The sequence below is a fragment of the Maylandia zebra genome, linkage group LG18 (assembly GCF_041146795.1).
Source record: "Maylandia zebra isolate NMK-2024a linkage group LG18, Mzebra_GT3a, whole genome shotgun sequence".
In the NCBI taxonomy this organism is placed as follows: Eukaryota; Metazoa; Chordata; class Actinopteri; order Cichliformes; family Cichlidae; genus Maylandia; species Maylandia zebra.
The window spans coordinates 19,255,745-19,272,991 of record NC_135184.1 but is presented as its reverse complement, the minus strand read 5'-3'; the positions used below and the strand labels follow the sequence as shown (position 1 = coordinate 19,272,991).

General features: G+C 42.0%; 1 protein-coding gene across 4 annotated transcripts in view; it reads right to left on the bottom strand.

Moving 5' to 3' along the window:
• The window catches only part of tnr (tenascin R (restrictin, janusin)), a 218,173-nt gene that overhangs the window by 80,897 nt on the left and 120,029 nt on the right, over positions 1-17,247 (bottom strand). For all 4 annotated transcript variants that reach the window (XM_076876302.1, XM_014412311.3, XM_014412312.3 and 1 more), the window contains exons 4-8: positions 11,339-11,462; positions 8,697-8,919; positions 8,495-8,595; positions 3,305-3,467; positions 1,995-2,471 (exon numbers count right to left, since the gene is read on the bottom strand). In XM_076876302.1, coding sequence (XP_076732417.1) covers positions 1,995-2,471; positions 3,305-3,467; positions 8,495-8,595; positions 8,697-8,919; positions 11,339-11,452 — 1,078 coding nt within the window. In that variant the 5' untranslated portion in view covers positions 11,453-11,462. The remainder of the gene's footprint in view (positions 1-1,994; positions 2,472-3,304; positions 3,468-8,494; positions 8,596-8,696; positions 8,920-11,338; positions 11,463-17,247) is intronic.

The following is a 17,247-nucleotide window of genomic DNA, read 5'->3' as shown; positions in this document are numbered from 1 at the left end:
GAAACACTTAAGCCTGTCACCCTACAAGTCTCCGGTAATTGAACTGCTTCGTTTGGTATTCAGCAAACTATCCCCTACAAGCGCTGCCTATTTTGGTCTCTAATTACAAAGAAATAGGCAATTCGGTCTCCCTCACTTGGTGTAGATATTAAATGGGTGGGGTAGGACCGAGACGCCTTAGTAATATGATTTTGCATCCCTGCCTTTCTATCACTCGCTCTTCTGTCTGTCCCCATCCGTCACCACGTTGACAGGCCTCTTAAATGGCAGAGGAGGATCTGATATTTTGGCGTGGAGAGCTGGCTTTGAACAAAAGCGGCTCAAAAAAACGTCTTAGCTACGGCTAATATGACAGCTCTCCCCCAGATGAATGTGACTTTTGACAAATGAATGCTGTTACACCTTTGGCTGTCCAGCAAGTCAGGCACCCCACCACCTCCATTTGAAGCACAGATGGGTTTATTTTTCAGGTGTGCTTTCAAACCTGTGAAGTCTACTTCCTATCCAAACACTGCACTAGGTTGTTGCATTAACAACCTCCTTTGTTCGTGCACGTGTTCATGCAAGCTCTCTGCGGCAATCACAGATAGTACTGGGTATTTACAGGAAGCTTTAAGTTTCTGTGTTATGTTCCACTTAATGTGGAAGCAGTCAGTTAATACATTTAAGACAGAATTCTGAAAGTGAATTACGCACATATTTGATCACGGTTTTAGTCAAATAAGAACAAAAAGCCTCTTAAATGTGATGTTTTGCAGTTTTCCACTGCTTTATATAAAACTGTAAGATTTACATCTTTAGGTTTAATGACCGATAACTGATATTGCTGTTTCTTTGGGCTCAGGGAAATTGTGATGGCCTTCAGGTAATTTAATTAATTAACTGAATAACAATGAAGTTGCAGCCCTAGCTGTATGTGGGGCAAATATGTAGGACTTGTAAAATCTCTAGCTGGATGTAAAATAGTGACTAAAAATATCTACTGCTGGTAGTTTGTTTTTAACAAGAGACAATTTCTTATTTTCCCTTCTTTCTTTCTTTCTTTTTTTTTTAGATCTCTATAGAAATAACACTGATATCCTCTTTATAAAGATACTCGTCTGAAACATGTCACATCAAGCATGGTTATGAGATACATAACCAGAACTTAAAGAGGAAAACTTTATCATGGTACACTCAGGAAACACTGTTTACAGATTGTCTGTACACTGAAGTTGATTCTTGTTCCTCTGAAATGGTTGTTTTGGAGACAAGGACTAGTTCTGCGACCCCACGCAATCAGTCATTGCCTCAAACGATTTTTTGGTGCAGTAAGTCTGAGAAAGACCGCCAACTGTGCCACACAGTGCCAACTGTGGCACGCGTGCCTAGGGTTGCCAACTCCTGCTGTAACTGGACTGAACTTCAGTTGGGAGAACTGAGATAATCCATTCACAATACGAGGTTAGTTATCAACATACTGCTGCATGGGCTGAGCTGTAGTTACATCGTAAGGTTTTAAAAACTGAGCTTAGCAGTAATAAAAACCGAGAGAGGCCGACAGTGATCACAGACTGTTTTTAGGGCCTTGTTGAGATTAAATGGAACAAGATACAAAGCATTAAAACATGTAAAAAACACAAAAGCCTTATTAAAGGCAGAGTAGTTTGGGCCCGGAAGCAGGACTCATTACGTCATCACTTAAAGACCGAATAGAGTCACTCTATTAAACATTTTAGCTACAATTCCATAAAAAACATGCCTCATTTGTAAAGAATTCAGTCTAATCTGTCTGTGGGTCACGCAGTGTTACTATAAAATCTGCTTAGACTGGATTTCTGTTCTGAGTGTATGATCCTGGTCACACCGATACCAAGTGTTAAGAAAGACATCTCCTTCTCCAAGAGTTTCTGCTCTAGGAAATAGAACCACAAACGTCAGACCAACTGCTTTTGGTACTTGCCAACAGGCAGACGATCAAAGCGATCAGTGGAAGATCAAAATTAGCAGCCTACCAGAGTTGCAGTCATCTCCAGCATATCCATCCTGACAGACGCAGAAGCCCTCCTTGCAGATTCCCTTCTTGCTGCAGTTGTTTGCACAGTAGACGAGCGAGCAGTCCTCTCCCACATACCCAGGCCGGCACTGGCACGTCCCGTTTATGCACAGCCCCTGGTCCGAGCAGTCATTGAGACACCTTCCGACCATGCAGTCTTCGCCTGTGAACGACTCCTCACAAACGCACTCCCCATCGATGCACAATCCGCGGCCAGAGCAGTCCGAAGGGCAGCGCGGCTCCGAACAGTTGTCACCTCCAAAGTCACGGTCACACACGCACTCCCCTTCAACACACACCCCTTGACCGGAGCAGTCATTTGGGCAGCGAGGCTCGGAGCAGTTTTTGCCGGTCCACCCTTCCTCGCAGATGCAGCTGCACATATCGAAGCTGAAGCTGCCGTGGTTGCTGCAGCCTGGGACAAAGTCCAAACGGCCTGAAAAGACAGATTGAATCGCTTAGTACTTGATTCAAGTACAAAACCTCCCACACACACATCTTTAAAGCGGGAGTTTGAAAAGTTAGGGTCACATTACTTTGTGCATTTTGTGATACCTACCTCAAGTAACCACCATGAAATACATAGCATATTTGAAGAAACATATCAATTCAGTATAGAATAAAAAGTAACAACCAATCAGTTATCATTTAGTTAATGTTGTCAAACAGCCCTGATTAAAGAAACAGTAGTTAAATCTAAAATACTCCAACTTTTTCTACTTTGCCTTTCCCATCCTCCCATTGCTCTCGCAGGCTAAACATTTCATCCTCTTTCTGATTCTGATCGTGACTGCTGGAGATAATCATATTCTCACAGTGGAGATGGAGCGTTTTCAGAAAATATTTGACGGGGGGGATGGTGTCAATGGAGCAAATCCTTTAGCCATAATAAATTCTGTAACTCTATCAGTTGCAGTCCCCTCATATTATAATGGCAGCATCTCTTGAATAGACAACAAATTTTTGCCAGTAACAAAGGTTTCTCCACACATTTCAGACTGTGAGCAAGACAAAAAGAGGAAGAAGAAGAAGAAGAAAACCCACCTTCCAGCATCAATATTTTACTGGCGTCTGTCTTTTCTTTTCTGCCTGGTTTACAGTTCATGTAATTCTTTTCATAACGCAGTCTTATTTCTTTGCATTTTTGCCTCAAAAAGCTCTCTGCAACACCACGGTCTGTTTGCACAGATGCTGAGGGGATTTATAGACAAAAACTACATTCTACAAGTTTGTCTATAGTATTTGTTGTCAGTGTTAAACAGTACTCACCAATGGCCGAGCTCTCCCCGCAGCATCCGGATCCACACTGAGCTCTGAGCATGGAAACCTCTCTCTCTAGCATCTCCACCCTGGTGGCAAGCTGCTGGATTGTGGCCGTTGCTGGACAACCGCACGCTGCTTTGGGGATATTGATGCGGTGTGTAAATGTCACCTAAACAAGGAGAAAATTTTGACAACTAAAAGAGTCACCATGAAGTAGAAATGCATCTTTAATTAACATCTTGAGGAAATCCCGAGTATATGCACACACAAATATCTCCTTTCAAGGTGTTTTTATTACACAACCAAGAGGTGCTTAGAAACATTATCATTCATTGGGAGTCGTGCTCATGGCTTCCACAGATAGCTCTGTGATTCACCCTTTTAGCTCTGTTTTTGTGCTACTCTCTCCTGATGTAAATAGCTGTCTCTTTAGCTGCAAAAAAAGTCTCTGCTGTATTCACCAGATAGTTGCCAGCTCTGCTGTTTAATGCTGAGCAGGTAGAGTGGGTTTTTAGAGCTTTATTCCCCAAAAACAGTTGCCTGCTGCAGCAAAAAATCAATGCTATGAGAATGACGGGAGCTTACCAAAAGAGTTGTTGGCCAAATCGCTAGAAGATAAGCTAGACTAGCTATAAGCTCTGTAAACCCAGGGAAGCTGTGGATTTGGGTGATAATTCTCTGTAGGTTTATCACTCTGAGCTGCTGTGTTCACATTATGAAATGTTTTTTCACATTGTCACGTTCTCATTCTAGCATTTTAAACTTCTAATTATTTATAATGGATGAGTCGGCAAAGACTGTTGAGCTGCATTTCATGCTCCAAAGCCTGAAATAGCACTAATTATATGACTTCTTACCTTGTGTGTGCTTGTGTAGAATCATTTAGAAACAAATATAATTCATGGATAATCATAAAGCTTTAGAGGTGTCCAGGTGAGACGTAAATGAAGGCCACATTTAAAGGACAGATACAGATAGGGAACAGATCCATCGTGACAAAGTTATTAATGTGTGGCCATCTATTTTTTTCCCTTCCATTCCTAGAGTTTCTCAACAACCCCCTTCCTTTTCTTTATTAGCATTGTCATTTAATTACTTTAATTAACTTAAATAATTAACTATATATATAAAAAACACCCAGCACGCCCCTGCGGGCGGTTTATCCTTCAAGCTCGGGTCCTCTACCAGAGGCCTGGGAGCTTGAGGGTCCTGCGCAGTATCTTAGCTGTTCCCAGGACTGCGCTCTTCTGGACAGAGATCTCCGATGTTGTTCCCGGGATCTGCTGGAGCCACTCGCCTAGCTTGGGAGTCACCGCACCTAGTGCTCCGATTACCACGGGGACCACCATTACCTTCACCCTCCACATCCTCTCGAGCTCTTCTCTGAGCCCTTGGTATTTCTCCAGCTTCTCATGTTCCTTCTTCCTGATATTGCTGTCATTCGGAACCGCTACATCGATCACTACGGCCGTCTTCTTCTGTTTGTCTACCACCACTATGTCCGGTTGGTTAGCCACCACCATTTTGTCCGTCTGTATCTGGAAGTCCCACAGGATCTTAGCTCGGTCATTCTTCACCACCCTTGGGGGCATCTCCCATTTTGACCTCGGGACTTCCAGGTTATACTCGGCACAGATGTTCCTGTACACTATGCCGGCCACTTGGTTATGGCGTTCCATGTATGCCTTGCCTGCTAGCATCTTGCACCCTGCTGTTATGTGCTGGATTGTCTCTGGGGCATCTTTACACAGCCTGCACCTGGGGTCTTGCCTGGTGTGATAGACCCCAGCCTCTATGGATCTTGTACTCAGAGCTTGTTCTTGTGCTGCCATGATTAGTGCCTCTGTGCTGTCTTTCAGTCCAGCTTTGTCCAGCCACTGGTAGGATTTCTGGATATCAGCCACCTCCTCTATCTGCCGGTGGTACATACCGTGCAGGGGCCTGTCCTTCCATGATGGTTCCTCGTTTCCCTCCTCTTTCTTGGGTTTCTGCTGCCTGAGGTATTCACTGAGCACTCGGTCAGTTGGGGCCATCTTCCCAATGTATTCTTGGATGTTCGTTGTCTCATCCTGGACTGTGGTGCTGACACTCACCAGTCCCCGGCCCCCTTCCTTCCGCTTAGCGTACAGCCTCAGGGTGCTGGACTTGGGGTGAAACCCTCCATGCATGGTAAGGAGCTTTCTTGTCTTTATGTCAGTGGCTTCTATCTCCTCCTTTGGCCAGCCTATTACCCCAGCAGGGTACCTGATCACGGGCAGGGCGTACGTGTTGATGGCCCGGATCTTGTTCTTACCATTCAGCTGACTCCTCAGGACTTGCCTGACCCTCTGCAGGTACTTGGTGGTTGCAGCCTTTCTAGCGGCCTCTTCATGGTTCCCATTTGCCTGCGGGATCCCCAGGTACAGTCCGAACGACATTCCAATGTCATTGCTGTATAGCCTGGTAGTGTGGATCAGTGAATCGATGTCTCGTTCACTCTTGGCATACAGCTTGATGTCATCCATGTACAGGAGGTGGCTGACAACTGCTCCGTTCTGTAGTCGGTATCCGTAGCCAGTCTTGTTAATGATCTCACTGAGGGGGTTCAGGCCTATGCAGAACAGCAGTGGGGACAGAGCATCTCCTTGGTAGATCCCGCACTTGATGGTGACTTGTGCTATGGGCTTGGAGTTGGCCTCTAGTGTTGTACGCCACATCCCCATTGAGTTCCTGATGAAGGCTCTTAGGGTCCCATTGATCTTGTACAATTCTAGGCATTCCAGTATCCAGCTGTGGGGCATTGAGTCATAGGCCTTCTTGTAATCAATCCAGGCAGTGCACAGGTTGGTCAGTCTGGTCTTGCAGTCTCGGCTGATTGTTCTGTCTACCAGTAGCTGGTGTTTTGCGCCTCTGGTATTCTTGCCACTTCCTTTCTGTGTCCCGCTCATGTATTGACCCATGTGCCTGTTCATCTTAGCTGATATGATGCCTGACAGGAGCTTCCATGTAGTACTGAGGCAGGTTATTGGTCGGTAGTTGGAGGGGACCGGTCCCTTCTTGGGGTCCTTGGGGATCAGGACCGTCCGGCCTTCAGTTAGCCATTCCGGGTGTCTCTCGTTAACTAGCAGCTGGTTCATTTGTGCTGCCAGACGCTCGTGGAGTGCAGTCAGCTTCTTCAGCCAGTAGGCATGAACCATGTCGGGCCCTGGTGCTGTCCAACTCTTCATACTGGAGACTCTTTCTTGGATATCTGCCACTGTGATGGTTACTGGACCCTGTTCAGGGAGGTCGCTGTGGTCTGCCCTCAGATCCTCTAGCCACTGAGCATTGCCGTTATGGGTTGCATCCTTCTCCCATATGCTCTTCCAGTATTGCTCCGTCTCCAGCCTTGGTGGTGCTGTTCTCTTATTGTTCCCTTGCCACTGAGAGTACACCTTTGCTGGTTCTGTGGAGAACAGCTGGTTTATTCTCCTGCCTTCTATCTCTCTGGTGTACCTCCTCAAGCAGCTGGCCAAGGCTGTGAGTCTTTGCTTGGCAGTTTCCAAGGCCTCAGGTATGGACAGCTTGCTGTATTTCTTAGGCACCTTATTTGTCGCACCTTTCTGCAACTCCGTTAGTTGGCTAACCTCCCTCCGTGCTACTTTGATCTTGCCCTCTAGCCTCCTTCTCCATGGAGGGTACTGCCCCTTGTCGCTGTTCAACGTGTAGCCAAGCATCTCACTGATCACTGCTGCCGTATTGTAGATCAGCTTGTTAGTGTCGGTAATCGTGGTTGTAGGTATTGCCCGTAGTGCTGCATTAACATCATCTAGCAGACCTTCTGAGGGTACTTCACGTAATCTTGGTAACCGGCTACGGGGGATCGAGGTTTCAAGCTTGGCCATGATCCTATTTTTCAGGTCAGTTCCTCTCACACTCAACGATCCTTCTCCTATCGCACTTGGGGCTATGTACCAAGTGCCTGTTCCAAAGGCGTGTAGTCTAACCACTACGCTATCCAGCTGCTAATATATGGAATAAAATAAATGAATTAATATACATACACATATATATATATATATATATATATATATATATATATATATATATATATATATATATATATGTGTGTATGTGTATGTATATTAATTCATTTATTTTATTCCAATCTTAGGATTCTGATCATTTTTATCATAGATGACATTGTTGTTGTTATTAGTACTCGTTCATCCTTAACCCATCTTGGTCATGTGTGATGTAATTAATCACACTCACACAGCCTTGAGTGTAGTATGCGTCACACTCTTTTACACGCCAGTTACCCTACCATCTACCCCCCTTCTATCCTGTTTGTTTTGGCTTTGTCATGCTTTCTTTGTATGTTCATGTCTTGTGATGTTGTTGATCTGTTTTTGTAAATAAAGCCGTTTTAAGCTGTAGTGCTCGCTGTCTGGATCCAGCTTCTTTTCACCCACCCAGACCATCTACATCCTAACCACCTGTCCTTCGCGCTCTCTATTACCAGAATCTCACTGTAGAACAATAGTTTTCAGTTTGACAGTTTCACTTTGACTGGATTTGTCAAACCCAGTTTAAAAGAAGAAGAACAAAACCCAGACAGAGAAGCGGAGGGTTATGTGCCCAGATACAATTTAAAATTCACCTGTTTGCACTCTTGTTGGAGAGCGCTGAATCGTAATAAAGGGAACTATTAAGGTTCTGTCCCACATTAACTGTTACAACTGGATTGTCATTAAACAGGACATAGTTTAAAGTAATGAGGTTGGCATATACACTACGTAATCCCTGTGAGTCAAATGCTTTGGCTTCATGCTAAACATTCATGGCAGTTTTTTTATTCCTAACCTGAATCTGAAGAGAGGTGGTAACTTTAATAAGGTCATCTCAGAAAGAAGCCCAACTTACCTGCTGTTCAGTTTTATTATTTACAAGGGGTAGCCAATCAGGAAAATACTGCCTAAAAGGAGGGCGACCTTACAGGGAGAGGAGCTACAATCAGGGGCTGCAACAAGGCCCAGTATGAGATAAACAGAGATTTTTTTGATTGCTTTTTTGTTTTAATTAACTCTGGCAAAAACATCCCCATGAAACTCTTTCGTATCATATCTTTTCACATTAGATCATTTAATTCAACCCAAGAAGTCTCTTCACGTCTCGTAGCTCTTCCAAATTTTTAATGCTAATTACACACAAATAAAACACTGTTGAAGCACCCACCTGGCTCTCAGCATCCAGTGTTTGCTCTGTGTATTCTGTTGCTCCATTTGGATCCACTGGACCCTCTACAGAAGGTCTGGATCCCAACTCAGCACGAGAACCTATGATAGCAAAAAGAACAAGTCTCAAAAACTTCTTAAAGGCTTGTGTGTGTATTTGTGTGTTTGTGCGCGCACGCGCAGGACCAGAAATCGATCCTCACCGTCCCCTGGGCCTGATGGTGCAGAGGTGTCCAAGTCAACAGAGCATAGAGACTCCAAGGGTACGTTAATGTTATAGACGTGGTTAAAGACCAAAGGTTGCTCCCGCAGGGTCTGGTTGGCTGATAAGTCGGAGGGGGGCAGATCCCCCCCTGGGGTCTGCCTCCTCACTCTGGTGGTACGAACCAGCCTGTTGTCTCCTGATGGAGCAGCATGAGCGGCACCCTGGAGTGAGACACAAAATGAAAACCAGGACACGTGGTTTGTACTCAGAGGCTTCCAATTGTTTTTTTCTGATACCTTCTGTTTACAAAATGATAGAGTGAAAACTCAGAGGAACCCAGGGGACACAAAACAAGATGACACTAATATACAGTATATGAAAGATTTTCTCACTGGCTGCAACACTGACAAAACAATTTTCACATGAAAAAATTGGGTCATTTTCAAAATTCTGTGGTGACAGTTTAGTGTTTTCAGCTTGCACTCCCGGCGTGTGAGGTAGAGAATTTGGAGAATTACTGACATTTAATAAAGAAGTAATATTTGAAGCAGAAAGGGAATGATAAGTAAAAAAATACAGCCTGAAGCAGGTACATTTGAACTCTACTGGATGAGCTCTTAGTATAGAGTAACTGCACCTATCTACACAATTAACTGTTTGTTAAACTCATTCCCTCAGTAGCACAGCAAATGGTACAGTATGTAGCATATATTTCTCAAAATGTTTCCACATGGCACAGTAGCTGTACACCTGTATATATTCTGCTGTAGCAAATTAATCAATAAACTAATATTTTTGTCAGTGCTATCACACTATCATGCTATAGCTATAGCTTGATAATATAGGATTTTTAGGATTTCACTAACATCTGTTATCAGCTGGTAGTTGTGGCGATTTGCCAACAGGCAGGTTGCAAAGTGTCCTCTGGTGGCCTAACTGCAACAGCAACACGTTGTAACATATTGGCAAATAGCTAATAGTGGCCAGTAATATTGGCCCACAATAACTGGTTAAATACAGACTACATGTTAGTAAGTTTTTGGTGATTACTTTTCTATCTATAGTTTATTTCAACTTGACCATTATTTAAGAGTCACAGAGTGCATTTGCCAAAAGCATAGACACTTCTCAGAAAAGTGTATTCATCTATCTGCTTGTTAAGTGGTGGCACATCAGCCCCAGTCCAAGTCAGCTATACGTTGACTGAGGCTGTCTTCGTAAAATGTTACGTTCCCTGCGCTATAGTGTTTATATTAGCCTAATGATAGCTCTGCAGCTAGCCACTAGCTATCATTATATGTAAACTTGCCCAACCACTAACCCTGCTATTTAGTCTTTTGTCTTTGTTTACATCCAAACTTGTAGAAGAGCTGTACATTTTAGCTTTTTAGGAACACCAACGGTCAGAACATGGTGTATTATCTTTGTACTGAAACTAGCAAGCTAACGTCCTGCTAACTAAAACTCCTAAATCCTCTTTTTCATCGATGCTGTTAAAATTTATTGTTACACCTGGCAGAACAGCCACACTGATGATTTTATTGAAGTTGAAAGAATTTGGACCACTTTCCCAGTGCCTCAGTATCTCGGTTATTACTGAACTGAAGGAGGGTTTGTACCCGGACATAGCTAATGATGTCAAACCTAACAAGTGGACAGAATTAAAAGAAAGCAAACTGTTTGACAAAACATATCTTGGTAATACAAATCAAACAGCTATTACTGGAACATGTCTTACATCTTTACTGAAGAATGATAGCAACATGTCTTAAGTTTTTTCCCCTTCGATACCTGTCCCATAATTCTATTTTATTCTATTCTGTTTTAAGTTAGTGAATGTGATCTCTGCCTATACAGCTTATTAGGGCTACCCTTCGAAAAACCAGCAATCTGTTCTAATGGTTGTCAAACCATATCTTTTTTGACATATAGTGAACTGTGAAAACTCATTGAGAGTACAGGGGAGGTTGTCAAATGTTGTCGAGTATGCCTACTTTTTACTTGACCATACAGGTTTAGCCTCATCCTTGAACACTGTATTGTGTTTGTAGCTCTCAAATAAATACAAAAAAGCGTTTTCTTTAAAAAGAAATCTGAGAAAGGAAAAAAGATGTCAGTTACTAACTGGTGGAGAGAACATTAGCTTAATTAGGTAGCTAGCTGCAGATGTCAGGGACAGCTGTCACTGTCAAGGAAAAAAGAAAAAGAGGAGCTTGCTTTTGTCGCACTCTTTCTACCTCTTTCACTGAGAATTTCAACCTCTTTTTGTTGTTTATTACAGAAAACTGCACAAGTGTAACGCAGGAGCAGAAAGCTCGACAAACACAACATTAACTAAGACAGTCAACTGTGAAACTTTGAGTTTAATAACTGAAACAGTCTACTTTCTAGAAGAAACTGGAACAAACTGAAATGCAAGCAGTCGAACTCATTATTTCTTCTCGATATTCAAACTGGCCAGGGCAGGATTTCAGTGGATTTGTGCCCAGAATCAAGTGATTAACATTACTGCCAATAATAGTTCAGTGGAAATAAACAATGAATGTGAAAAAACAGTGCTACTCATTAAAAGAAAAAAGAAAAAAAAAACAGAAAACAGAACAAATAAAGAAACCAACAGGAATATTTTTTTTAATTCACCTGTAGAGTGAGAAACAGAGCCAAAACCAGGATCCAGCTTGTTGTGGGCACACTGGCCTGGTGATGCTGTCGTGCCATCGGCATGCCGGAGACAGCCCGAGTGAACAGTACCATCCACTGGAAACTGCGAAGGAGCAAAGAAGTAGAAGAGAAAGAAGTGAAGCAGGGAATCATTAAAAATTAGGTTTCAGGAAAAGAAAAGTATGGAATTACTCCTGTGTCTGTGCATCTCTCTGTCTGCTGTACGTGAGCGAATGGGTAGTTGTAGTACCTTCAGCTTATCCGCTGTAAATGATAAATAAATGCCTTTGATCTGATGTGAAATAATTGGCTTTATAGAGAAAAAGAAACTCTTCCGGGGATTATGGAGTCAGCTAAGAACCTTTGAATGGATTTCACTGTGCAATACCAAATATTTGATCTTCCCACTTGGGAGCAATACAGAAATATTGCTCAGGGAGAGGGTTGATAGATGGATTTCAGCAGAGACACGGTCTGAGTGATGCTGCTGTAATCCCCTCTCCGTTGAGCAGAAGAGGGAGAACGGGAAACTACTGGAATAAAAGCCGCACAGCTGATGCAGATGCTCGAAGCAAACTGTCAGATATCAGCAGGGACATGACAGGACTGAAGTTTAATTTTAAAGCTGCTAGTTTAGTCACAATAATAACACAATTTTAAAGCTGCTAGTTTTGTCACAATAATAACACATTTTCATTTTATGCTCGACCGTAGATATTCGCACATTACCCCTAAGTTTTAACGGACATATGTGGTTAGTGGGGGCGAAAGGAAGGAGTTAAAAACGAGTCTGTGTTGTCTGCATTCAAAAAACCTTTTATCACAACAATACAATCTCATGTTGGTGAAGCAGGCTATTGCTCTCAGCTGGCTCCTTTTGTGAGAGACAGATGGAAATGTTCTTATCGCACCTAACTGGCTCAGGCCTTTTTTTCTTCTTTTTTTTGATCATTTAGGGTGGAAATGTTGAAACATGAGTGTATTTGCACATAAATGAAAAACAGAGAGACCCCCAGTGCGTTTGAGCCAAGCATCTTTAAAGTTGTCTCATTCAGAGAAAATGATTTTTTTTCTGGAATTAATGCATACGCAGTGTCTCGGACTATTTGCTTCTATACTGAAGATTAGTCACACAGTCACATATCTACCTGAGCACATCCTTCATTTTGTGACAGAGACAAAAAACCCTGAGTAGATGTGCAAGGGATTTTCTATATGTGTGGTGAAGATCTACACTCACACAAAGCACGACAGCGCACACAGTTTATCAAAACGGTTCCATAGGAGGAGAATGGTTGGTCATATGTTACCATTTCCAGCACGCCTCGCTCCACACTGTGCTTCTAGCACTTTTAAAAATGACTTTGGCCTTGCAGAAATTGACTTCCAACCAGCGCTCTTCACTTTATGGTGAAGAGATGGAACTTTTTTGTACTTTGAAACCTCCCTTCAAGCATGGAGCTACTGCTCGACAAGACTGGAGCCATTTAACTGGTGAATTCAGCACAGAAACGATGAGCATGAAGATGATGACAAAGTGAGATGAACAAAGCCAACTGGAACTGTCTTGTTCACAGCCATTAGCCAAAGATGGATGCCATTGGCGAGCTTCAGTGGACGGCGGACGCATTCTTAAAAAATGACAAATGGCATTACATATGTAGGGATTTCATTCAGTTCCTAAGAAAGGGAAGACAGGAAGCAGCTCTCGTGATCAACCTTTACCACGATGTTATAATATAAACAGCATGACTTGTGTCAACATATCAGACTGTTCAATGACACAGAAGGACAATGACACAGAAGTATCACAAAAATTTTCATTTCTCTTACTATAAACAAATAAGGTAGAGGTCTGGGGTGTGCATTCAGAGTTTCATCCTTCAAGGCAAATAGCAAACCCATATATATATTTTTACGCTGGCAGTAATAAAACTTTGAAAGAGGTTCAAAGTCACAAGAGTATACTTCTGTTCCAAGGTCATGGTGCAAGCTGATGCCCACGAGCATTACCGCACAGACAAGGTTTTTCACGGAAGCTCAATTAAATACAGACCCACTCATTCACACTGAAGAGAATCGACATGCTTTAGGCAGTAAAACAGGCTTAATTTACTCACTTTTTTCCAGGAGAGAGAACATATGCACTTAGAGAAGCAAACACAAAGCTACCCAGCAATGATACACATGCTTTCAAATCCACAATGCACTCACAGAAAGCCCCCGTATGCACAAGTACTTCAAAAAATGTTTGACAAATGTGTATATTTTCATAAAAACACACTTTATGTCAAATATAAAGTGTTTTTAATTCTTCTGTATAATAGAAGCCTAAAGTGGAAGTTTAAAAAATATTTCTTCAGCTTCACAGGAAAATATGAGCGCATGTGCATGTAAGATCAAAGCCATTTCCTTACCGCTAACTATTTCGTTCATCTAGGAGAATGTAAATTTTATGGCTTTGAGGAAGCTCTGAAACAATGATGTCACATCATGTATTACCTGGTGATTTTCTTCAGTGAAATTGGGTGAGTTCACCCCCTGCGAGGCTGAAATGAAACTGCCTGTTCCAATTATAATAAAAACCATCAGGGCACTTTATGCAATGTCACAAAGGAAAAGGTAAAATCAGCCTACACAAAGGAGGCCGCTACAAAATATCTAGCGCTATAAAATGAATCACAAAAGCCAGCAAGCTTATGAGTTTGATGTTAAAAAAAAGTTGCTTTGATCTCGTCTTTCTAACTTTTTTCATCTCTGTTAGATTAAACTTCTCTCTGAGGTGAATGTTTGAATCCTTGACAATATCTCTCCCTTTCATCCACAATGGGGTTTATGAGCAACCGAGTCAACATAAAAAGAGAACTGAATCTAAAAATGCATAGTGTAATTACACTGAGATACTTATCCCATTATTTAGAAACAGTCCTTTAATCATATTTAGTAGATATTGAAGCTGGAGCTGGTAAATGGCAAAACTGTATCTTGGTTTTAAGACATAATAATCAAACTATGACACATATCAATATGTAGATGATGTAGATGATGTTTACAAAGGATTAATGAATACTGTAAAGCGGAATCATTAAATTATTATACAGAGTTAAGTGTATCTCACAGTCTCCAGACCAGCTGTTACCAGCAGTACATGACAAAATATCCCACCTTCAAAAAACATATTAAGTATTTTACTCAAGCAATGCAATACTGAAATATTCTTTGCATTTTTTGACATTAAATACGTCAGTCTTTTGATTGCATTCCACCGCACAGCTCCTGCTTGTGATGTTTTAGCATTTGATTGAAACTGTAACATGTGCTATGTATAGCATCTATTTGTATTTGCATGATAAATGGCTGCCAGTGGGTGGTACAGTTGGAGCAGTGCATAACACTTTCACCTCACAGCAAGAAGGTGTTGGGGCCTTACAGGTGCAATCTGTATGTTGTCCATGAGCCAGCATGATACTTCCCCATTTGCTTTGGTTTCCTCCCACAGACCAAAGACAGGATTGTTAATTTAAATGCTGATTCTAAATTGGCCAACAGTACAGATGTGAGAGTGTGTGGTTGTCTGTCTCTCTGTGTTAGCCCTGTGATGAAGTGTTAAAATGAAAATGGACGGATAGCTGTGGGAATCTACCATTTTTAACATTTTGTGATATGCTGAGTACTGTAACAATATATACTACAATTTTTTTCCAACTGCTAATTATATCCTTAAAATTATATTTGTTAGTGTTACACTTCAGTTGTTTTTCTTTTTTTGAGTTGTGTAAAGCAACCATCACTGCCACTAAAACCTGCCATAAATGTTGTCATTTGACACTGTTTGTTACCAGCCTATGTTTGAATCAGGGACAAGCTGTTTCTGGTAATACAGCAATTAACACTGGTAAATAGTTACAGTCAATCGAGTCAAATCCCCTGGAGTTACACTCATTGATAAAGACTCATTCAGCATTTATAAACTAGGCAGCGATCATTTACCAACCTTCGAAAATCTCTTTGAGAGTGGCCGCAGTCAGTCCAAGTCAGAGTGCAACTAGTTGCAGAAAGATTGCCTTCTACTAGATGTGATGAGCCCTTATAGTTGATGATCCTGTATCAATACAATATTGCCATGCAAAAAATTGCAATACTAACGATACATACCCCCCCACCCCCGACCCTACCCCCCACCCCAATACCTACTGGATGGATGGATGGATGGATAGATATATGGAAATGTGAATGCCTGTTCTTAGCCTCTTATCCAATATCATCTTCAACAGGCTCCAGCATATCCAAGTTGCTACCCTGGCTGAATAGGCAGTGCAGAAAATATTGCAGGCTTAATGTTCGCTTGAGTGATGTGATAATCAATTTAGCACCTCTAGCCAGATTTCCACAAAGTGATACAACACTTGGCCTTGTCAGTAGAAGTCTTCATCTTCTGAACCCAACCTCTACCCTTTTCACTAAAAATAGCATTTTGGATCTAATAAGATGTCCTGGGAAGATCACCAGCTGCTCCAACAGACTCGGAGAAGCCAAAGTAAAATCAGAGAATATCCACATACTCTCAAGTGAGCTAACAAAGGATCTCTCTCTCTTTCTCTGATATTAGCTCAAACGTTTACAATCTGTGCTATAGAACTCGATTTGTCACACAAGTTTCTACAATATTTACAATATACAGAACTGTTTTCATTACGAACCACTGAGGCATGGTTAATTAAATAAACCTATTTTTGTAACTCATCACTCATAAGTTTCGACTACAATAAAGGAAGTTTACTGCAGTGTTTTCCGTTGGGGCTACTGCAATTTGTGTTTGAAGACAGCAAGTCACTCAATCACAGTGTAAGGGTGTCAATGCTGCTTGGTGCCTTGATTAGGTAATGCTCATGCTTCTGATCACATTCTTACTTAAAATCTTACTTAACCTCTTTTGTGTATTCCCCAGGTTTTAAAGGTGATCCTTTCAAATCTGAACATACATTATGTTTCTGTATGAGGATATTTCTCTTTTTTTTCTGGTTTTGCCATATGCGACAGAGCAGACAATGGAAACTGAACCATCCTGAGATGTATATGTCATGGTCCTGAGTCTGAGGACTCAGTGTTTTGTGTTTCCTTATGCTTTTGTTCATTCCGAGTGTGTATTCTGTTGTGATTTTGCCATTTGTTAGGTTTCTGTTCTTTGCCTGCCTGCTCCCACTTCTCTGTGTTCCCTCTGTCTGTCCATGGTGTTATTGTGTCTGCTCATGAGTCTGCCTGTCATGTTCAGTGTCCTGTCTGATTCTGTGTCAGTTTCCTGTTTTATTCTGAAAGTTCATGTCTCATGTCAGTGTGTTCAGTTTTACCTCTCCCCTGTCTCGTTAGCCTTATTGCTCCCAGCTGTGTCTCCCTCCTGTGGCCCATTCCCTGATTACTCCCCGTGTACTTAAGCCCTGTGTTTTCCTGTGCTCTCTGTGACGTCGTCCCTCATGTTGTGTGGATCTCCCTGTGTCTCTCTGCGTATGTTAGTTTACTTTTCCCAGTTTAGTTTTGTATTTCCTATGTTCTGCCATTCCAGCATTAAAGCTGTGATTTTGAGTTCATCCCCGTGTCTGTGAGTTTTGCGTTTGGGTCCTCCTCCTGCCTGCCACACAGCGATTCGTGACAGTATAAGGGAGCTTTATTTTGCTTTTCTGTGTCTCTCCTTGCTGTTTTCCTTAGACCTCTCTCAGTACTTTTTATTTTTAAAAAAGAAAAACTGCTGCACCACATGATGTTCACTGGCATTTATTCCAATGGCTCTGCTTAGATCACACCTCTTGCTGATTTTGGCTCTTATTCAAGCATTAATTGAACCTGTTGACCCAGCCACACTGAACGTATAATATATTCAGGTGCCGTTATAT